Below are 24,392 nucleotides of genomic sequence, written 5' to 3' on the forward strand. Positions count from 1 at the left end.
GTACTCCGTATTATGTTGTTCTGCTGCTTTCGTTTCATTTAATCCTTCCGCAATCCATTTGAAAAAGTGCATTTTTTTTATTTTCCCCGCAAAGAATTCCACTTTCCACAGTGATATTGCTCACATAGATTTTACAAAAAAGGCAAACTTTGCACACATGAATGAAGCTGTATAAATACACTGATAATAAAATGCTGAGTTTTACTACTGCAACTTATAAACAAACTATCAGGACATTATTTCAGGACATGAAGTAAACTTGAAATTTAAATTTATAAGGGAATTGCACATTTCTAAAACTTTTTCCAAACAATTTTTACAAGCAGATTTTAGACATACATTTAACACAGTTTCAGCAAACTGCAATGCTATATACTGTCAGGATATAAACTGGAGCTGGGATCCCCACTGGAATTCAAGAAGCTCCACAAATCTGTGCTGGTAGATTGCAAAAAATATTGAGATGAACACCAGCAAACCAAATATTAATTCAGTCTGATCAGGACAACTGATTATAGCAGCAGTACAACTGCATTTAAGTGTGCATGTCAAAATAAAAGCTATAAATCCAGTTTTTAACATTTTAAATCTTTTCAAAATGAGGACAACAATATACATACTTATGAAAATTTACATTACAAAAATGGAAGGAATCACTGTGATCAAAAGACAAAGCAATAAATAGAGACAAATGTTTGAAAAATAAGGAACTTGCCAGTGCTTATACACATTCATAAGCATCCAAAACGCTGTCTTACTATCCTCCAAAATAGTAGTTAGTACTGTACAACATGTGATGAAACTTATATTAAGTTTGGGTAGGGCAACAGATGGCATTTTCCTACAATCACACATGTTCTACAGGTTACATCATGCAATTAATTACGTAACAGCAGAATTTAGTCAGTCTTTAGTCAGTGACAAAAACCCCCACTTTTCAAAATAAGAAGTATAAAAACCAAAAAATGAGACATCTAAGGACTGTTCAATGACATTTATGCTACTTTGGTGTCATGTTGCAAAGTTACAAAAGAATATCACTCGTGTGTACTACCTTTTTGATTTTGATCATTGTATAAAAAGTAGACTGTCAGTGGTGTGAGTGAATAGTATGAATAAGATGTTTTTGCTACATTAAAACATGTATGGCTAAAAATATTAGGCAGCGGACACCCTGCACATACCCTCAAGGGTCACATTGCACTGTTTTTTTTTTTTTTTTTTGCAAATTAAATTAAATTTAAATCAGCGTATTTTCTCTGACTGAAGACTGTAAGAAAGTGTGACTAAGCAATGACAAGATCAAATCAGTAACTCTATAAATATCAGTTTTAACATTGTGATAATAAGCTAATGTGTCAGTATCCCTCTTATGCTATTTATATATCTCAGAATTTGCTGCCTCTAGTATAAGACTTCTTTACATTCATTGGTAACTGGTGTATAAAAATGTAAAATGTCTCCACTAAAAAATTGTAGGGATTCAAAATGTTATGCATTCTGAGTGACAACTTATTGCACTGATCTTGAGCACAATGAACTGCTGGTAAGTTTAACAAAAATAAGTGCAGCAGTAACAATAATTATAAAAAAATACCCGTCCCAAAGTGAATACACTTCCCAGAAGTTTGGCAGTCGATTCTTCGTGTACGCCGTTGCTATTTCTACCAACTGAAATCGTCATTTGATCCAAAGACAACAAAGAATCCCAGTATCGTTGCAAATATGACAGTGTTGCCAGTTAGCACTAGTGCACATGCTCCCCACGCAATCTGCAAAGGAACAGAAAAACCATTCAGACTTTACATGCCAGTGCTGACCTGTAGAAAAAAGGTTAACAAATGTTTAATCTGTTTAACACCTAACATTTGTTTAAAAATGTAAAATATAGTCATATATATGTCGAAATACAATGTTTATGTATACAGCTACCATGGAAATAACAATGCTAAATCAAAACAGAATGCTTTTGGTATATTCTTCCCCCGCATAACAACTGCTTGAAAAGGCATAAGGGCAAAGGGAGGCTTTGCTGATCAGTTTCAGACTTCTAGAGATTTACTATTCAAATATTGCACATGATAATCCATGAATAAGTGAGCAGGAAGTGGTTACAACTATTACAAATTATCACAGTAACAGCATTAACTGTCTCTTGTAAGGTTCTAAATATTATGGACTTAGTTTTGAACACATTTTCTGTGTTTAAAAGGCAGTAATTTTACATTTGATGAAAAAAATGGGTGAACCTTTTGTGGTTCAAGAATGTACTACAGTATTTATCTTTCTAATTTATACCAAAAATTACTCTACTGTTCACTTTAGAAAAATTCATCTTATCAGCATACCTTCAGCAAAAAATGTTACTCTTTATGTGAGGAAAACCTGTTATTATGTCAAACATGATTAAAATATTTGGAATTTACCGCTTCAGCCCTTGCTAAAATAACTGGCAGGCCAAAAGCAGAGACCACTATCCCCGTAGTGAGGAAAACGGCGAGCTCTTTGCAGGCACTGCTGCCTCCGTCCAGGTTGTCTGCAACTCTCTGGGAGATGCAGTAAGGAATGGGACACAGGATGTAGAAAAAGAGGACAAACAAGGGCCAGTATTTGCTGTGGGAGAGAGAATATGACAAGTCCGTCAAGTCCTAGAGAAGATTTGTTAAATAATATTTCATGACACAATGATACAATATTTCAGCCTTATAAAAACTGTCAAAAACTACATTCTGAATAATATGTCAGAGGACCCCTAATGCTACTGTATTGCATATTACTGGTTCAATTTCTATGAAATCCTCCTAATCTAATTATTATATTCTTATTGTTAAAGTTTCTCCGAACAGAACTGGGAATGTGATGTTAAGCTGCTGTGAATGAATCAAGCACAAACATTCAAGACTTACTTATACACAGGAAGTGCACAGCCCAAGGTGAGAAACATGAGTCCAACAGCTGCTCCAAAGGACAGTGTTAGAAGAGCTACAGAGAAACAGGTTTAGAAAATAATATTTAAAACCTACCATGGGATATTAGTGACAAAGTTAAAAGGCTCAAACAGAAAACATGGCGTTTACGTAAACGTACAAGTCCCTCTTTCTAGTATATACATGTGAGTGAATGAGCATGTGTGTGATTGCCCTGCGATGGGCTGCTGTCACGTTCAGGGTGTACCCTTGTCTCACACCTTATGCTTCGGGGATAGACTCTGGACCACCACAACCCTACACTGGACATGTGGTTATTGATAATGAATGGGTGGGTGGGTGAATGAATGAATGAATAGGTGTCACTTAGCCAGTCAAACTGAGTACATGCAGTTGCATACCAGACATGTATTTAGTTATATATACCTGGAAAATAAATTTAGGAAAAGTACGTTCCATTTAGAGCTATACTGTGGTTTCGACTGTGATGAGACATCAGCCGATAAAGAACAGCTACACAACGTGTACAGAGGGACTAGAATAAAACATCACGTATCTGAGAGACACCTCAAGTTCATGCAGAATCAAGGATGCAGAATAACATTAAAATAAATTACCCAGGTGTATAAACTAGAAAATAAGGCATTTTGGAGAAAAGCATCAGGAAAATTAATGAGTTAATAAAATTAAATGAGGCACACGGGCTACGGCAGGTTATTCACTGCGCACACGAGGCGTGCAAAGGAGATCTCCGGTAAAGCTCCTCCGTCTCAGTTCTTTGTGCAGTAACACTTCATTCAGCCTGCACTGGCGCTCAAGGGGGGTATCCCCATGTGACGAATCACTCGATCCATTGCGCGTGGCTGGGAGAGCATCGGATTTCATTAAGGCGACGCAGATCCGAACTGGTCTTGAAGGGGGTAACCCATGTGACTCATCACCTGATTCATCATGCATGGGTTGGGTTGGGTTGGGTTGGGTTGGGTTGGGTTGGGGGGGGGGGATAATAACTAGTACTCACATAAAACGCTATGGCTATGCTCAACCACGAGAACGATGCATTGGATCATTGGAGCACTGCACATGGGGCATCCCATAGGGCAGCTAATGCAGCGGTTAAGGATGCGGGCTGAAGGCTGCTGGTTCAAGCCACTAGTGTAGTAGCCTGAGCAAAGTAGTACTTACTTACCATGCATTTACTGTAGTAAGAATACCCAGCTGGATAAACAGGTCAGATATATATATATTGTTAAGTTGCTTGGATAAAAGCCTCAGCTAAGCAATAAATCCATAACAAATCAATAACAATTATTAAGAAACCACTCCAGCTACCAGCAAGTTTATTATTATTAGTAAGTTGATGAGGTGGAAAGTTTGGTTAGTTATGAGGGAACCGTTTAGCTACGTGTACTGGATGATAGTTACTTTCACTTTGTCTTTGTTTGTTTGAATAATTCTTAGAAATTATTATATTTATGACATGCCATGCAACAACATATTCTGTTTCCACCCAGCAAAGCAAGTTTTCTCACACAAAAAACCACCTAACATCACAATGATGCATGCAACAATAAACACACTCATTTCATTGTGCTACTAGTCCTGCTGTGCTTGCTACCTACGTAACGTTTCGCTATTTTTTTTTAGTTGACACTCTGTTACTGTGAGATATATTACAGGCTCGTTACTCTGGAGTGGAGAACAGATTGAGAGAATTCGGAGCTGTACTGTCACTGTGTGTGTGTGTGTGTGTGTGTGTGTGTATTTGATTCATGAGTACGTCATAAAAAAAAACTTACCTTTGATTCCGGCCATTGTGTATTTCAGCAACTCGGGGCTTCCACACTTGCGCGAAAGTACTTAAGTTACTGAGTGACTGTGCGGTACACAACCTCACTCCTCTTCACTTTCGTTTCTTCTTCACGGTTCTTCCTTTCTCTTTTTTTTTTTTTTTTCCTTTTTTACCTTGTCTCCCTTCGGCGGCGCGCAACGCGCACAGTGTCGGGCAAATCAGTGTAAACGACCACGCAAACAGGGCGGACCGCGCGCGGTCGGCTCGGGTCGGCTCGAGTCGGGTCGCGTCGGGTCGCGTGCAGCGGTACGGTACACGACTCACGACGTTCGCAGGCGGCGAGACCCGCTGCACGCATGCGCAGAAAGGGCCGCAAATCTGACCGATTCGCAATTTTTCGTGTATATTTTTGCACCTTGTAAAAATTGTCGGGCTTAGCGCGTGTTTATGAACATTCAGAAGAGTTACTGTATTAAGAGTACTCCAGATGCTCAACAAAGGCAACTGTTCAAACGCGGAAGTGCGCGTCGAGCGAAAGTTAGAGGAGGCGGAACCGGAACCGGAAGAGCTCAGAAAATATGATGAAAAGTTGATGAAAACAGCGTAACTCCGTGCGGGTTTCTTAAATACGCGTAGGTTAAAGGACGTGAAGTAGTGGAGCTGGTGGAGTTTTCGTAGGAACACTGGTTTCATTTGTTTTGGGTGTTATAGGCAGAGAGTAAGTCAACGGTGTAGTTATGAAGGACTTATTAGCGGTGCTGTTTTTCTTGTCTGTCCACAGAGCAGAAAGCTGGAACGATGGAGGTCAGTGAGTGCGATAACAGAGTGACGTAACTCTAACGGTCTGTTACTGTTTTGTTTCTTTTCTCTCCTCCTTAGCATCTCTCTCTATCCCGGTTGTGTGCATCTTTAGACTTAAGCTTGCTGTCCACATTTCAAGCTTATATATATATATATATAATATAGTAGTATTTCCTGCATCATGCACTGCAGTGTATGACTGACACTACACACCAGGTCTCAGTGTCGTTCTCGTGAATCTTGCCATATGTCTGATGTCATGTGCTGGCTGTTGTGTGTATTGAATGTGTAAAAAAAAAAAAAAAAAATTAAAAAACATGTATCGGTTGTGGTAGTGTAGTGACTGCACTTGATACTACTGGCACAGTGTGGGATACACATGCCATGGTGCATCGGTGTGGATACAACTTTGATCTGAAGAAAATCCTAGGAAACATGATGATGATTTGTCTGAATGTCGTTTAGAACTTATGGTGACTTGTGTGCTAACCTCTGACTTTCTTTCAGGGAGTGTGCTTCTGCGAGACATCCAGGCACTCACCCTGTATAGGGGCCGCTACACCACTGCCCGCCGCACGAGTCCTGTGCCTCAGCTTCAGTGCTTGGGGGGTTCGGCCGGCTGCAACGCCTTCGTTCCAGAGGTTGTTCAGTGCCAGAACAAAGGCTGGGATGGTGTTGATGTCCAGGTGTGTGTGTGTGTATGTGTGATCCTTTTGTGTTAAGAATTAAAATGTAATAGTACTACAGTTGTCACATTACTGGTGGGACCCAATGGTTTGTTCCCTGACTGTGGCAGAACCTATATCTGCACTCTAGAAGGAGTAGATACATGTGCACAATATGTGAGATGACAGAAGCGCTATCTGTTTAGTGTAGGGTCACTGTGATCTGGAGCCTATCCTGGAAGCATAGGAAGTGAGGCACTGAAACACCTGTCTGTAGGCTATGAGAGGAAGCCTACGTAAACATGGGAAGAACATGCAAACTCCAGACAGACCGAGCTGGATTTGCAGCCAAGGAGCTGTGTGGCACCAGTGCTGTCCAACAGGAAGTGTAGCGTATAATGCATGACATGTATACAGCTTCTTAAAGAGTGCTTCTGAACTCTTGTTATTCTTCTGATAAAACAACGTGGTATAACTGTTTTGTAGGTCATATAGTGCTACACTTATAAGCCTACTCCATAAGTCAGTTACTCATAGCTGAGAGTCTGTTTCACAATGCTGACTGACTTTTTTTTTGTGGTTCTTAGCTGTCTTGGTTTTGATTTTAACATAAGGTTACTATGAAGAGATTTTTTTTTTTGTTCTCGATTTAAATATTGGAACATTGAAGTTTTTGCAAAATTGTTTTTCATCCCTTTGATTTCCATGGCCATTTTCCTGCAGTGGGAGTGTAAGACAGACATGGACAACACGTACCGCTTTGGAAGGATCGAGGTGAGCTGCGAGGGGTTCAACCACCCAGATGACCCATACATCCTGAAAGGCTCATGCGGACTGGAGTACACGCTCGAGCTGACGGAGCAGGGCCGGCAGCAGGGCTATGGTTCCCGGGGTTCTGGAGCCTTTGATGGCTTCGCAGGTTTTGCATCCAGCTTCTTCCAGGGTGGTGGCGGCGGCGGCGGCAACAGTAGATATCAACAAGGTGGTGGGGCCTACCACTCGAGTTCCTCAGGGGGTGAGGCCAGTGGCCTGATTGTGGTTGCCTTCTTCCTGCTTTTGGCCTACGGTGTGTACAAGATGTTCCTTTGCAACCCCACACATGGCCAGGACCGCTTTCCTGGAGACCCTGGTTACCATGGTGGTCCCCACAGCTCAGGCCCTCCCCCACCAGGATTCAAACCTGACTACACAGGTAAGCACTACAGAAACCCAGGGCAATGTATTAGATTGGGGGAAAAAAAACCCACTACATATGTCCAGACAATTTTGTGTTTTATTCCCAAAATGGCTTGTTTGTTGAGCATTATGTTTAGCCTGAATTCCTCTTCTGAAAGCTTGTAGCAGTGACACACACACATATTGAGAATTTGTTTGTGTTACTTGCATGTGTTTTTAAAGTATGAAAGAAGAAAAGGCTTATTTCAAAATGTAATATGAGTATAACAGCTCAAAAAAGACAATGATAAAAGACAATGTTCACAGATTTCAGCCTTTGCTGTTATTTTGTATACTGGAACTTTTCATTAATTGAGAATTCTGCATTCTGTTAACTTTATGTATGTTTTTAGAAAATTCTTCAGACTATGGAAGCCATACAAACTTCCCAGGATCTGGACCTCAGTATGGTTTTAGGAATGAGTTCATGGGACCTGGACATACCAGACATAGTTCCAACTCACGTTCAGGGTTTTGGTCTGGAATCGGTGCAGGAGGAGTCTTGGGATATTTGTTTGGAAATCGGAATAGGTGAGTATTCGCACGGATTCCAAACACCGGAATTTTGTTTTGACAGTTAACGTTAATAACTCTACCAGTAGCCTCAACGTTCCAAACACGTGCCTCACTCACCTGTATGTCTTTTCTGAAGACGCCAGCAGCCATACACATCAAATTGGAACTCATGGAATTCTACCCCCAATGCATCAACAAGCAGCAAGGGCACAAGAACAGCCTCAGGTGATGGATGCTGACTGGAGGGATGGGTTTGATGGGTTTTCTCTTCTTAAATGACAAATTCTTTACCTTCTGTTTTTTTTTCTGTGGCATAAGCTGTGCCTGTCCTCAGTCTGTTTGAGAACAGTCTTATTTTGTCTAAAATTGTATGCACCACCTTAATTACAGTAATGATTTTTAATGTCTAATGATATGTGGCAAACTGGACCTGTTATTCATCTTTTAATGATGTATTAAAGCCCAAATTGTTAAAGTGAGATGTTTTGCTCGGAATAAGCAACACTGATTATTTGGAAATCCCCTCATGGATATTCAAGAGATGTTTGTCACCCCTCCATTGAGCTCACATGATCTCTTTTTCAGGATTTGGAGGGACTAAGAGACGATAAACAGATGACAATGCAGTTGTGTTCGACACTTGACCATCCCCAGTTTTCATGGGCAGGATTCCTTTTTCTGCAGTGGCCTTTACCCTGTTTCATGCAGCATCTGTTGCAAAACTAGTAGAAACCTGTGTTTTTGGTTTAGGTGAAGAAATTGTAATGATGGATTTCATGGATGTGTGATGTGGGGTTAGAATGCATAGCTTTGGTTATGCTGTGTGCATTGGAGGGAACCACAGGAGTAGTTATACTATTAGTGTTTACATTTGGCTTTGTGTTCCGATTTCAACTCTTTGCTTGGTGCACTGTGTTATAACCAGGGATTAGTCTGATGTAACCTGTGTAAAATATAAGTAGAATTAAATTTGTATGCAACATAATGGTTGAGGGCACTTGTAAGTAGTATTTTAAAGTTATTCCATTTGTTTGTGTGAAGTTGTTTATGTAGACTTATTGAAAAGGATTTGTGTAGCATCTTTATAATAATGAAATCTATGAAAAGCTAGTGGTACTACTAGATATAAATGGAAAATTCAGATATTGTGACATGAATCCCAAACACCATTTAAGTATAAAGTTGTTTGTATAGCATTCAAGCACAAACCCTAGGAGAGCTTACTAAAAGATTAGGCTAGGAGTAAAAAGTGGCAGAAGCAGAAAAGATGTGATATAATGTACAAAGTGAGATGATTTTAAATTGTACTATAACAGGTTGAAAAATCTTTTAAAATAAAATTACTCAACCAGTGTTTTTATGGGTATGTTTTAAAATGGGTTGCTCTTAATTTTGACATGTTATTTGCTGGAACAGGAGCTGTACACTAGACATGGAACTGCATGGAAAGTGTATGGTAAATACAGTGCACTGAGGAATATACTACTCGGTGTTCAGTTGTGGAAGGGTACACCACACAAAGGATGCACCAGGAAGATAATGGACAAAGTGCACTCTTGGCAGCTAAAACAGAATGACAAGCTAACTATCTTAGAAGGAATGGTATTGGAGGTGGGCTCTCCTTGAATTTCAGAAGATAGTATAGCACTTATAGAAGCTGTATAACTGACCCCAAGGCCATTTACAGTCTTAGGTTTGTACATTAAACTCTTTACACTGATTCACCTGTTTACTAAACTGAGTGATTTTTACTTTATTAATTCAAGGTAAGAACCTTGATCTAGGGTACTGCAGCAGGAGGTAGGGATTTCAACCCGGAACCTTCCATTTGCAAGAATGTCAGCTGTAACCATTACGCCCGCTGCTGTGCTGTAAAATGAAGTTGGATCACTGGTATGAGATCAGATGGTCAAGGGCAATACCTGCAATGAAGACAGTCCTGTGGCTGCAGTAATGAGCCATCTGCCTCCAATCCAGCAAGGCCATGGACGTAGTGGAGTGGCGAATGGGCCGGGGTTCTGGAGACCACGCTGTTTTTAGCAGTTCAGTTAACCTTAAAAGCGGACAGGAAAAGAACAATAAATATTTATTTTAAAAACAAAGCAAATATTGCGGCTTTGAGATTTCTGGTCCTTGCGTGTCACATTCCATCCGCTGACTCACCTGCAAAGCCAGACATGGATTTTTGTGGTTCGGAGAGTTTACGAAGCATGTGTGTTGGTTACATACAGGGGTCACGTCAGGCCAAAGCCAGATGTTTGACATGTGAGGCCATAGGGATGCTGCTGGATCTGCTCCGCATCCCTGAAATCACTGCAGGCCCGAGTCCTTAGAAGACATTGCAAGCACGAAAATGGACAAAGGGGCAAGCTGGCTCTTAGCGAGGAAGACGATGGGAAGTGTCTGCTGTTCAGCCATGATAAGGCTGGAGGACTTTTGGAACGACTCGGATGTCAAGGTTTGCTTGGTCCTGATGGGAGTGCTCTATTAAGAGAGGCCCTCTGCTGTCACGTGACTCCTTGGAAACATGTTTGAAGAGGGTTGTAAATATTTGTCCGTGTTGGGAGTAAACACGTGAGAAGGCGAAACGTTTGTGCTTGGCGTTTACATCTGGCCAACGCTTTCGTCCAGTCCAGCCTCCCTGGCGCATACTGCTGCCTCGCTCAGGAAGAAGGTTATCTGAGGCCCTTTCAGGTTCACAGCGAGGTCCACGCTAAGCACGAAGGAGAAACATATGCTTGAAAAGCCTGGGACTGTTGACGCCAACATTAAGTACATCACATGTACCCTCCCGTTGACTCCTCCCACTCAGCTTGTGTCGGTGAGGTCCCAGTAAAAGCTGGCTGAGATGGATGAGGGTGTGATGGCGAAGTGCTGGGCTTATGCTGAGCTCTGTCAAAGAGTGTTTCCACAGGCTATATCAGGTTGGGGTGGCGCAGTGGGTTGGACTGGGTCCTGCTCTCCTGTGGGTCTGGGGTTCGAGTCCTGCTTGGGGTGCCTTGCGATGGACTAGCGTCCCGCCCTAGGTGTGTCCCCCTGCCCTACGCCCTGAGTTGCCGGGTTAGGCTCTGGTTCCCCGCGACCCCGTATGGGAGAAGCGGTTCAGAAAATGTGTGTGTGTGTATATATCAGGTTGGTATGATAGCCCAATGGGCGTTCCCCAGGGGTCAACACTCGGTTCATGGCCACAGGCCTATACCTAGGATGCTGGGAGGCCAGCGGCTGTATCTCCATAGGCACAACAGAAACAACTGGGTGCTATTTGGGGTACTCAATAATTTTGTTCTTGGGGCAGATGTGCCCTTTACAGTGGGCTTAACAAATACAACATTTCCAAAACATTTTAGCCATCCAATTTCTCATATGAGTTAAAAAAAAAAAAAGCTTTTATAGCAATGACAGCAAGTATTGCATGACATGCTTGTAGAAAATTGGAGTCCCTGGTGGTTGAATCTCACACACACACATTGACTAAAACTGCTTGTCCCAAGTGGGGTTGCGGCAAACCGGAGCCTAACCCGGCACCACAGGGCACAAGGCTGAAGGGGGAGGGGACACACCCAGGATGGGACGCCAGTCCATCACAGGGCACCCCAAGCGGGACTTGAACCCCAGACCCACCAGAGAGCAGGACCAGGCCAAGCCTGCTTGCGCCATTGTGCCCCCCAGTGGTTGAATCAGTAAAACAGTTTATCCAGGTCCCATATCATTTATCAGGGGTCTTAAGTTGGGGTCTATGAGCTACTTGGGGGTCTGTGAATGGACTTCAGGGGTCTGTGATGCACAGGCTTGCTTTGCAAATAACATAAACAAAAAAACAAGAAATAAAAGGTGACACAACTCTGTGAGGGTAACCAAGCTGCAGCACAATCAACTGCATGACAATTTCTCCACATTTTTTGGCATATTTTTCCCAGAGATGACTGTAGTCTCTCTTTCTTAGAGACCCACGATCTAGAAAAGGTTAAGAACCTCTGTAGATGGTAGTCTGATGTAATGCTATGATACTGGAGACCATCTTTTTATGGTCTTGCTCTTGTCACAGGGTAGGATCTGATTATTTTTTTTTTTTCGCAGGACAAGTTGAGACCTGTTTAAAGAAAAGAAAAGAATAAATTAAATAGAACACACATACAGTAAATCTGTTGCAGAATATAATTCCTCTGCTTGCTCTTAAAAACACATTTCTTCCAATATATAGATGTTAATTATGACTGGTCCATATGCATCCAGTAATAGTCAGTTCTTGTCCCCAGTAATTGTCCATTGTCCACAGTCCATGATCAAAGATGCCAGTAAAACAGTGTAGCTACGCATCATTATGTCGGAGCGCCGAATGAATCTTCAGGTTTTTGATTTGTACTTCTGTGTGGGACCAGCAGGTGGTCGGAGGTGGAGGAGAGCACGAGTCTGGGTGGAGTGTTGAGAATGATCACGTCCTGTAGGTGCTGGGGAGCAGAATCTTTTATGGTCTTGTAGGCCGTAACCAAAGTGTTGAACTTGGTATGGGCAGCTACAGGAGGGAGGCGAGATGGGGAGATATATGGTAACGATACATGGCAAAGGAGATACATGGCAATCAAATAAATGACAGAAGAGCGTGTAAGTAAGTTCTGCAAAACACTGCAGAGCCACATGAATTCCAGGGATGCCTTTGGGGTGTCAGCAGTCAGGGCAAGAACCTGGGAAGCACCTGCTGTTCCAGGGCTCCAGCTGAAGAAAAAGCGCAGATTTGGCCGCGGTGTCGAATTCTAGCTCTTGAGTCAATAAACGAAGAGCAGATGGTCGATCCAAAAGAGACCATCTCCACTTTGATTGCTGAATAAGAGAACACACTGGAAGAATTAAGAAATGATTCGGTCGCCTGCGGATTTTCGACTACATAATCCTTACGAAGTAACTAATCTTAAATCATACTATAAGTAGGTATTAGTAAATATTGCATATTAGGTCTGATTCATGAAAGTTCCTCGCATGTGTGCTTATCTAGTGATCAAAAGCTTTGTACTGTGGGTGCATTTTCAGAAAATGTCAAAAAAAAAAAAAAAACCAAATCAGATGTGAATGATAAAACAGTACTGGCACAAAAAATAAAACTACGATGCTAAATAAGGTAAATGCTGGTACAGATACACAAAAATTCTCAGAAGCCATAATGAGCAGCTGAATATTTTTTTATTCTGAATAAACTGAATGATGCACATACCTTTCTAGTGATATGATATCATTAATATCATTAATATAGTTAATATCATTAATATCATTAATATCAATATTTGTGAACACAGGATCACTTCCCACAAAGGTGCACTAGAGGTCACTCGAACACCACGAGTCACATTCTGTTGCTCAGTTTGCTGTGGGCACTAAACCCACTCACTGCAGGGTTTTCCTCAAACACACCCACTGCCTGGAGTCACTTTGTAAGCGAGTTTGCTGGTTGAATCCTTGCTAGTTGGAAATACCCTTGAATTTATTTATGCTAAATGATAAACCAGTGTTCGCGGCGCTGACGTTCCTACGCGGGCGGGGGTACGGCTGTCGAGCTCCTCCAAAATTTCGTTATGCCACCTAATTTTGTAGGGGAGTAAATCCTGGACACAAATACACGGTTTTGCAACACTGTATTGGCATTTCCACGATATTTCAGTAAAGCTTTGCGGAATGGTAACAAACCAAGGGGGGGGGGGGGGGGGGGGGGGGGGGGATTACAGAGCGCCAACCCATCCAACGATCACGTCTCTATGCAGGAATGTGGCCCCTGTCTCGGGAATGTGGTCGCTGTTCCCCTTATCCCAGCGAGGGATCTGCATTTTCAGCACCGAGTCCTCATCAAATCCCGCAGAGCATCTGGCTCTGGAACCCGGGCTCCTTGTCCTGGAAGCCTCCGTCCCATGCCGGCTGTGTGCAGTTGTGGCGATGTGGGCCACGCGGCGGTGTGTCAGTCCCCACCTGGCAGACCCGTGTGAGATGTGAGCGACTGCCATCCACACGCGCTCGGTGGGGCCGTGAGTCACGGCAGCTGGGTTCGAAATGGAAAAGCGTCCCTGACCGGCAGACCTGTAACCCAATGTCTAACAGGCCCAGATGTGTGCCCGGGAGCCGTCCACGTCCACTATTGTTTTCCACTTGGACCGCAGACTCAGTCCTCAGGCCTGTACTGAGCCTCCGACGGCGGACGTGTCCTTGGCGAGACGTGACGGCGAAGGCATCCAGTGCCCATGAAAAGCTGAGACGGCGACTGGGATCATAACAGGCATGACCCCCAAGGTGGCGACAGATAAACACAGCAACGTGATGCTGTGGACTGCACGTGCGCACACACACATGCCAGAAGTGGGTAGGAACTAGATGCTTTTGCCCTGTTACTTGTACTCAAGGACATTTTTGGAGACATTGCACTTTTCCAAGTAAATTTTAGCAGTACACTACTTTAACACTACAACATCTCAACACTTGAATTTTACATACTTCACATGTTTTTACTTGAATTGTATGTTGCTTGGGGGGGCACGGTGGCGCAGTGGGTTGGACCACAGTCCTGCTCTCCAGTGGGTCTGGGGTTCGAGTCCCGCTTGGGGTGCCTTGCGATGGACTGGCGTCCCGTCCTGGGTGTGTCCCCTCCCCCTCCGGCCTTACGCCCTGTGTTGCCGGGTAGGCTCCGGTTCCCCGCGACCCCATATGGGACAAGTGGTTCAGAAAGTGTGTGTGTTGTTTTGGAAAAAAAGCGTTTGCCAAATGAAGAATTGTAAAAATTGTAAAAAGTACACACAATTGATCCAGTCAGTATAATGGTGAAGTATGACGTCGCCTCTGGAGCTCACCAGCTATTGTCGGCTATCAATCACGGTCACGTTTACGGTGACCCATTAAAAAAATTGTCTTCACTGTCAGCTGACGTCTTCTGTTGATTTCATTGGTCATGTTTGTCAGCAGTGCAACCAATAGGAGTTTAGTACTGACCAATCATAGCTAGAGTTGAGTTTTGTCTCGCTTTGATTGACAGTCTAGCATCATCCTCCCAAGGAAGTGAAGTCGACCAAAGAAATGTGAGTTTGAATATTTTTAACAGGTTAAGAATATGTCAGAATAGAATAGAATAACATTTGAATAGGTTTTCATTTTTTAACGAGTTACCCGATGAGTCGCAGCTGTATGGACTAACATGTACCTTTTGAGAGCTCCCTAGTTTTATTAGTATATAACCTAAGAATCAATGTGAAAGTTCCATCGAGGACACATTCACCTGCACTTCATACGTGTGTTTGTCGCCCCTTCTGTACAAACTGCTCTCAGTGTCAGTGTATGCACACGCCCTACACACCTGCACACACACCCCAAAAAACATCATGTCACAGTAGGTTGTTGCTCCACCTTGCTGACCATTCAGTAATTAGCTGACAGCCCTATGTAATCTTTACCAGTCAGTAAACCAGTGTTGAGGTTAGCAATGTAATTCCCCCTAAATAGCTACGATAGGAGGGGGATGCGGTGATGTGGCGGGTTTGGCCGGTGCCTGCTGTGTGCTGGGTCTGGGGTTCGAGTCCTGCTTGGGGTGCCTTGTGATGGACTGGCGTCCTGTCCAGGGTGTGTCCCCTCCCCCCCTTGGCCTTGTGCCCTGCAATGCCAGGTAGGCTCGGCTCACCGCAACCCTGTTCAGGACAAGCAGTTGTTGACGTTGGTTGTTTGGTAGCTACGTTACACAGTATTTAGCGATTTTCAGTCAACTACCTATATTCAATTAAATTTCTTTTTGTAGAGCGCTCTTCTCACATAGTGACACACAGCGCTGAACAAAGGCATTAGACGAATAAAGAAATAGGTAAGAAATAGACAGTTGGCTATATATTAAATTACTACAGTATCCATGCAGTTATTAAAGCTTTAAGTAACCTTACTGGAACAAAAATCTCCCAACCAAAAGGCAAGGGAGGAAAAAAACCTCTGCGGGTCCAAGTGCCAGTGGCTGCCCACCCCTCCTGGGCATTCTAGTTAACAAAGACTTTTAAGTCAATTTACAAGTAATAATGACATTGTAGCTAAGTGTTAATAACTTGTTGACCCAGTCCACATAGGCGTGTCTCATTTATCATCATGATCATCATGGCAGAAAGCTTCAGTTTCAGTCAACATGGAGTGCTGGTATCATATGCATGTCTTCTCGCACCACCCAGGCACTATGTGACAGCAGCTCTACTCGCTGTGCCACCGTGCCGCCTAATTGGAAGTGGACATGGAAGCTATACGGTGCTGAAAGTATGTGAACCCCATGTGTCCCTTAGTTTAACCACAAATGGTTATTTAATGAGAAGCAGTCTGTCTGATCTAACATATTAGGTGTGTAATGACCAATTCCATATGTTAGTTTACAGGAATTCATGTATGTAGTAGAAAAATGTAAGTAGTGCAGGTGGAAAAATAAGTGAATCCCAAATTGAATTAGTTAAATCAAGTAGGTAAGCGGAATCAGGTGTGTAAATCATCATTTATTCATTTTATAAGTTTATCTTGAGATTTAATCCTTAGATTCTATAAGTTTATTTCAATATTTTACCCAAGAATGACTGTCCTGTAGCAGCACTGTATATCTTGGAGCTAATTTGTTCTGCCATTTTCGATGTCCTAGATGCACCATTGTCCAGCTGTACAACCTGTCTTTGGATTTTGACCATCTGAACCGATTTCCCTTCATTTTGTATGGGACAGTCTGTAGTGTAGCAGGTGGGGATAATAACTTGCAACCTGTCTGGTTCAATAAATACCCTTCTGCTTTAACTGGTAAGTTGGTAAGTGGTAACCTTAAATTGAGAAACAGTTGTAAATCACCTTTGTGTCAGCTAAAGGGAAAATGAAGGATATAACTTCATTTAGGGCAGCAGATAGCACAGTGGTTAGAGCTGTAACCTTGCAGCGAAAGAACACGAGTCTGAATCTCTGCTCATACTTTAGTGCCCTTGCTCACGGTACTTATCCTGACTTGATACAGTTAAGTTACCCTGCTGTATGAATGGATAAATTGGAATTTTTTCTGAATAGCTTAGTATACAAACTAAAAAATTCTGTTAACTTGGTCAAAGGGGTCAAAAAGTCACGGTTAATAATCATCAGACTGTGGTCTTTTATTTGAAAAATCTAATTGATGATATTTAGTGGGTGGCATGGTGGTCCAGTGCTGCTGCCTTACAGTGCCTGGGCAATACAAGAGTACTTAAATTTATTCATTTAGTTGACACTTTTCTCCAGAGCAACTTACAATGTTAGGGTACTTAAAACTATTTCCCCATTTATACAGCTGGGTAATTTTTTTCTTTTTTACTGGAGCAATTGAGGAAGAGTACCTTGCTAAAGGGTGCTACAGCTAGAGATGAGGCTCGAACCTGCGGATCCAAGAGCGGTAGTGCTAACCACTACACTACCAGATGCCCCTTGCTTGAGTCCCACTCTGTTTGCATGTTCTTCCTGTGTCTGTGTAGGTTTCCTCCCACAGTCCAAAGACATGCAGTTCAGGAGAAATGATGATGCTAAATTGTCTGTATTGTGAATGACTGAGCGACTCTTTGTGTGGCTACCTTGCAATGGACTGGTGTTCCATCCAAGGTGTTGTGCCCAGTGCATCTGTGATGCTTCCAGTTCACTGTGAGCCTGCACAGGACAAACGAGTATTGAAATGAATTGGATGGATGAGCAATATCTAGTTTTATTTGCTCAGAATATTTTATTTATTGAAATATGAGTTAAAACTGTACACTATATTGCTGTTGTGAACATTGCTAGTGGTTCATGACATTAACTAGCTTTGTTTGAATTAAAGGACTTCAGTTCCTGAGTAATTTAATGACCTGATGCTTTTTTCTCAGATAAATTTTTGGATACGTAATTTTACTTGAGTAATTATTTTTTTAAATTAAAATTACTTTTACTTGAGTACTGTGTTTGGCTACTCTACCCACATCTGAGACACACACACACACGTGTACTTATGACCCCATAAACAGCTTGCAGACACATGACTCGCTGTGAAATACAAACCCAGTTATTGCAGAGCATCCACATTGGAGGTAAATTACTTAACACCATATAGCAAAGCACTCAGTCAGCAAAGCCAGGAATTAACCCTGTGACCTCACATGTGGTGCTCAGACAACTGCTAAAAAGTGCTATATAGAAAAAAATATTGTACAGAAATTGAGGACAGCAGGTGGCGTAATGCTTAGAGCTGACACCTTGAACTCAAAGGACCCAAGTTTGAGTCCCTCTTCCTGCAGAAATACCCTTGATCAAGGTATTTACTTTCAACTGGTACAGTAAAAATTACCTTGCTTTGTAAGTGGGTAAATCACAGTTAGTTGCTAGATATTTTAAGTCATTCTGGAGAAAAATATCAGGTAAATAAATGTTAAAAAATTACATTTTCACTCTGGATTCATTTGAATCTGAGGTCATTTTACTCTTGAAGCATGGTACATGGCTTATGAATAGAAGGTGCACCTTGTGTTTGAATCCTCTGTACGTAATGTAAAGACACACCTGGAAATATGTATGATAAAAAGACATTCAGGACCATACTGAAGATGGAACAAAATGTAAAAACATGCTTCAGATAGGGTGAAATATTGTTTAATGTAAGTGTCCTCATCAGAGTCTCATCTGGAAGCACAAAATCTGTCTTTAGGTCCCATCAGGAGGTCCATCTGTAACAAATGGCTCCTGGTTTGAGGGATTATCAACAATGTCATGTTTTGTTGAAAACTCAACAAGAGCCTTGTTGCCTCCCTACATCTGTTGAACCTTCGAGCATGGAACTTACCAAGAATTACTTCAGTAAATATCTCACATTACAAGTCATAAACTGTACAACTGAAATCGCTGTTCGTAGGATAAACATCTCTGAAAACACAATAAATATCATTAATAACATAAAATCGTTTATTCCAAAGCAGACTGAAGAATCTGTTGTCTCTTAAACCTTATGTTCTGCAGAATGAGTTGAGAAGTACAGAAGGGCCAGGTGCATATATTTCCTCATGTTCATATTCCACATGCACATGTAAACTGTTGTGTAGTTACCAAGAAACAAATTTTGGACAGACAGTTGCCAAAATATTATTCTGCAGGATACAGATTTTTTAACAGTGGAAATAATAATCGGCAATTTGAATAAGGGCCATATGGTAACTTTTAGCCAGAGGGCATCCATTGACTTGGCTCTCAGGTTACACAGTCATTTGACTTCTTTCAAGGGATGGATGCATTTCATGTATGTTTTTTGGGAGCCAGCAGGTGGCGTGGTGATTAGAGTAGTCACCATTCAGTCAAAGATTTGAATCCCCACTCCTGCTGCATTGTCCTTGATCAAGGTACTTGCATTGGAATTACTGCAGCAAAATTACCAGCTGTATAAATGTGTAAATCGTTGTAAGTGGCTAAGCATACAAACCTGACATTGTAATTTGCTTTGGACAGTTATTAACTAAATAATAAATAAAACAGAGTAAATAACGTTAATATACATGGATATCACTATAGAGTGGGCTGAGGCAAGAACTTGGTACAAAACTTCAAGTTAACTGGATCTGTGACAAAAAGTTGTAGGTTTGAAATCCCAGGAAGGAAATTGCCATCGTAAATATTCAGTGTTTCAGAAAACTGCGGTCTACAAATTGCTAGCTAAGTCTGCAGACAATAAAAAAGTTTTAAGCAATTAATCATTAAGTTCAAAAAGACATGCTAGTAATCGTGGCAATGCCAGAAAAACTGTAAGTAATCACTTTTTTACCCAGTTATAATAAACCAAGTTGGAGCATGCTGTAAAGCTGTACCCAGCGATCGACGTCAACGTGAACATTGGTGTGGAAAGCCTGGACATGAAGGGGAGGCAAAGTGAGGAAAGAGCGATCCTGGGTGGGATTTTTCTCTTCACTTCTGTCCAGCGGATGGAAAAAAAATGCAAAAGCAGCAGCAAAACGTTGTCGTTGCACCGTGACAAGACACTTGCCGGTTTTTTTTCTTTTTAGTCGCACACAACTTCCCTGTTTGATTCAGTATAAATGGCTCTATGTTGTCCGGACGGAGGCCTCTAACAGCCCAGGTAACCGTGGGTCTGTTTACCGAATGTAGCTTTCCCTCCAAAATGCCTGCGCTACTTCATTTAAGTGGCTCAAGATTCCGTACCTCGGTCAAGTCTGGTCAGAGAACTTATTTAAATAAAAACATGGTCCATTTGGCATGCTTCTTAAGTGGCGCAAAACCGCAGCAAAGGCTGAAACGAACAGGACAATGCGATTGGCTGAGTAGTTTCGGAAAGTAAGAGAGAAAAAAAAGACAACATGCCCAAAATAATGAGCGCACGCTGTCCCTGTGCAACCTGGGTTTCCCTGACATAAACCTGAGACGGGCCTTATATTCCTAAGCCTCTCATGGCAAGGGAATTTGAATTTGAACCAACAGCTGCTGTTTTTATACCGGGGAAACATTTCTTCTTGTTTCAAAAGCAATAAACAATACAGCTCGATGCTAACCAGAAGGGCCAGGAATATGGAAGCAATTATTGGAAAAGAAGAAACACAATACATGTCTATACTTTCACTTCAGCACGGGGTTTAGTTTGCCATTTGCTTGGAAGAGTATAAAGTATAATTCTTAATCATAATACAACATGGCTTAAAAGAGATGAATGGGCCGGTCAAAGATTAGAAGGAGCAAAGCTGGGCTTCCTGCAGGTATTTAAGATTGGTCTTAGGTGGGTTTGCCTCGGGGAGATATACGCTGATGAGGAGTCACGCGGCGGCCATCGGCACGGCGGAATCGGTCGTCCACCTAATATCTTGTTTTGCTCTTTTCTGAGGAGGAAAGTGGAAATAAATCAGTTTTCTTGTGGAAACCAGGAACAAATTAAGCTGAAGGGACTTTCTCAGTTACTGGTTCCCGTGTACCAAAATATTCAAATCGGTGGCTAAATTTGTGGCGCAGCTACAAGTATTTATCGCCAGTGTTTAATTCACAGAGGCTCAACAAATCATCCAGACCACAAGTAGAGGATCCAGGAGAAGGAAGGCCCCGTCCAGACTGCAGCCTGCTTGTCCTGGGTCTGGAGAAGCTTGAGTTTCGGACATCAGGTGTGAGATGAATTATTGAAATGTTTAAAATTTGTTAACTTTGTTGATGCTTTGATTGATTGATGCTTCTGATCAAAGTGACTTTACTTTTACTTTACTTTAATATCTACACTAAGATGTGACAAGGATTTACACATTTATACTGAAGTTTATACAGAATTATTATATTATAATTATTATATATTTATATAGAATTATTAGATATTTATACAGAAGTTTAGTTTTTACGCTGTCTGTAAGGTGTGTTAGCACTCAGCATTGTTGCGTATACAGCTTGAAAGTATGCGTCCTCTAGAGTGGACAAAATATTTAGCTGGGTCTCAGGAGGTTATTAATGGCACTTTTTGCCATTTGAACAATGTTAAGTGTGCCCAATGAGCTATTTAAAATGATTATTTTTTCTTTTTAAAATTGTGTAATTTTCATTATCTCAATTGAAGGTACAAGTACCTTGTGCAGTGGTATTACAACTGGCACAAGCATTCAAACCTGGGTCTTTCGATTTCAAGACTATGGGTCTAACCAGCGCATCAGCTGCTGCCCCTCCATCCTCCCATATGGAGGCTGTGTGAGCAGCCTTTATTCTTCCTCGTTACTATTGTTCCATTTTACTCTTACAAAATCCTGTAGCGTTGACAAGTATTTTATGTGCAGGGCTTAATTACGGACATAAAAAACTCCAGATCCCATCAACTCGCAAAGACCTCACGGCTAATGAAGCAGAACATGCTGTAAAAACAAGAATACCGTACGCTGGATGATTAGCAATGTCTCTGCTCTTGTTTCATACTAGAAAGACTGGGGTTGCTTGGATTTGCGAACTGAGTCCTAGCGTCTTCATTTTCCCTCATCCAAACCAAACGAAAGGGAACTATTTTTAACCACCTGCTGGGAATATTGACCTTCAGACTAAAATAATTGTGTTATTTTTCTGTGGAGGAAATTAGGGACTAGCCATTTTTTAGGGACTACTCTGCAGCATTTATTTTGCTTTAGCGTGACTTTGTGGTTGCAATCCAAGGATTCGTAATCCCTGCATTTGTTCGAGAGCTTCCTTTGAAAAATACACGGTGCAAGGGGGTCTCCCCGTGTTTCCTAACCATAAATTCCTAGAACCCGTAACTCCACTTCTTAATTTGGGACATCTCCAGAAGCGTGGAGGCTGGGTGGTTGTGTGGTCCGGGGGAACACTGGCTCGTCTTCACGTGACTCGCCATGCGTTTGTATATCCTGAGCCTCAGAGGAGACCCAGCATGCCTTTCACGACAGAGAGGCGCAAAACGAGGCCAGTGGAACGAATTAACCTTTTAAATGCACAGATTCCCCTGGGTGAAGGGGTCAAATGTGTGAGGAAAAAGACAAAGACAACTCAAGACACTATAGGGCGCTCCGGAGCCCACAAATTGTTCTCCAAACTTGAAACCTTAACTTGGGCCCCATTTAGCCTTGTGGTTAATCCCAAAGAATTGGGTGGGAATTGATCTGGCTAAAAAATATCGGGACATTTAAAAGGAAACCCCTTATACAACCTCACCCACTCATGGGGCATGTTTTTCAGAATGACCCAAAACACTGATAATGGAATCAGCGTGTCTGAAATAATCAAAGTGAAATGTATACCCTTCATTGTGATCATGGCCTAGAAGTAGGTGACAGCAGCATTAACCCAGTTCCTTTTGCAAGCAGTGTCCCTGACACAAGGCCTCTTCGTCGGCCACTTACGCACTGCGGCATAATATAGCAAAGTAACACTTAACGGCACTTTGAAAGATAAACACGACCATGAAAAGCCTCTTGTCTACAAGGACTCCGAAAGATATTTCAACAAAACGTCCTGACCAAGGAGACAATCCCGTTTTGAAGGCTACAGGCTTCACATGGCATCAATAATCCAGTTTGTTTTAATATTCCCTTTAGAAAAAGCACAATAATCCATCATCAATAAGACACCTGTTTGGAACTAAAAGCCTTTTGTCCTAACAGGCCCACTTAATGGCGGTTTTCACAAAACCTATAAGATGTGGTTGAATGAGTGAATTCGTTGTGAACGGTCTTCGTGTTTGTTTCTGCTGTACATGCTCATACCCATTCATACGAACGCCGCAGACACCAACATTCCGAAGGTGTAAATTTTCCCAATAGTTCTACTGCTGGTTTTTATGAGACTGAGAAACGAGATTCCGAGAACAACAGCTATTGCAGATTGTTTCAGACTCTTCAAATGAAATCCCTCTGTTATTTCAGCCCAATGTTTTCATAAGTATCTTGCTGGATGAACACAAAAATGCGTCCTCTCCCTTCTGCCCTGAGCTCCTGAGCGTCTCAAAAGTTGACTGTTGTTGTTACGTTTCTGAGCTGGTCTTCTCCTTTGACCCCTGCAGAGAGCTCAACAGTTGAGAAACGGGCCTGAAACTCAGTAGCTCTTGGTTGCTACCCCCCACCTCCAGAAAATAATTTGAAACTCATGTTCCCTGAACCCATCTGACCCCAAGTCTGCAGAGGTTAACACCACCCTTGTTTTTGTGTGTGATATATTGTTTCACATTTGCCAGTTTCTTAGTTTTTAATGCCGGGTCATGAGAGGTCACCTCGGAACATCTCATGAAATGAAAAAAAATAAACAAACAAACAAATAGCAATAATAATAAATGAAAAAGCAGTTAATCTGTGTGGCCCCGTTCATAATTATGGCCCACTTCGCTCGACAGCATTGTGTTATTTTGCAGAAATGTTGATCATGGCGGAACTTTCCCTGCTTTAAGATTGCTGCCTCCTTCTGGGATGTTTGAGAAGATGACAGCCTTGTTAAGAGAAGCCACATTCTTTCTGTCCCGGGGGGGGGTCTGTGTTAATGAGACAATTAGAGGCATAAGACTTTTTGGCTGCGATGATCAACTTTCACAGGTCACTCTTTACTGTTTGTAACACAGGCACCATGATATAAACAAGCGTTTGGACATATCTTGCGGATGAAAGTTATCATAGCTTGTTTTTAAATATGCGTAGTTTGTGTCTGCATGTAATAACATTAGAAGTCTTACATGCATTGCCTTTCATTGCACTCCAGAGAGCTTTGTGAATTTGTCACTGTACTTGACACATAACCCACAGCATTAAAGTGCCTCATTTTGGAACCCCAGTTGTGTTAAAACGACACTGTAAACTGAGCTCAGACAAGGATTGTGCAACGCAGTGGCCTCAACCCGTTTTGGTTCACAAAAAAAGGCTTCTTGACAGTAGTGTGTTTTATTCTCATCAGTGAATAATTACACATCTGAAACCCTTCCCTTTGTTAAGTTTTCTTATGCTGTAAATATTGAGCTGGATTTATGCTCCCATCATTAAGTTGATATACAGCCTG

General features: G+C 42.0%; 2 protein-coding genes across 2 annotated transcripts; one reads left to right on the forward strand and one right to left on the reverse strand.

The window, feature by feature from the left end:
- Positions 1–60: 60 nt before the first annotated feature.
- LOC108938791 (leptin receptor overlapping transcript-like 1) lies at positions 61–5,030 on the reverse strand. The gene is made up of 4 exons (XM_018759707.2): positions 4,727–5,030; positions 2,907–2,982; positions 2,427–2,613; positions 61–1,772 (listed from the first exon to the last, which is right to left on the reverse strand). Exons 1-4 carry the CDS (start codon positions 4,740–4,742, stop codon positions 1,665–1,667), a joined length of 387 nt encoding a protein of 128 aa, XP_018615223.1. The 5' UTR covers positions 4,743–5,030; the 3' UTR covers positions 61–1,664.
- A 255-nt stretch (positions 5,031–5,285) lies between these two features.
- Positions 5,286–9,264, forward strand: saraf (store-operated calcium entry-associated regulatory factor). The gene is made up of 6 exons (XM_018759706.2): positions 5,286–5,523; positions 6,028–6,206; positions 6,909–7,377; positions 7,754–7,931; positions 8,053–8,141; positions 8,502–9,264. Exons 1-6 carry the CDS (start codon positions 5,457–5,459, stop codon positions 8,525–8,527), a joined length of 1,008 nt encoding a protein of 335 aa, XP_018615222.2. The 5' UTR covers positions 5,286–5,456; the 3' UTR covers positions 8,528–9,264.
- Positions 9,265–24,392: the final 15,128 nt, after the last annotated feature.

The sequence above is a fragment of the Scleropages formosus genome, chromosome 5, assembly GCF_900964775.1.
Source record: "Scleropages formosus chromosome 5, fSclFor1.1, whole genome shotgun sequence".
Classification (NCBI taxonomy): domain Eukaryota; kingdom Metazoa; phylum Chordata; class Actinopteri; order Osteoglossiformes; family Osteoglossidae; genus Scleropages; species Scleropages formosus.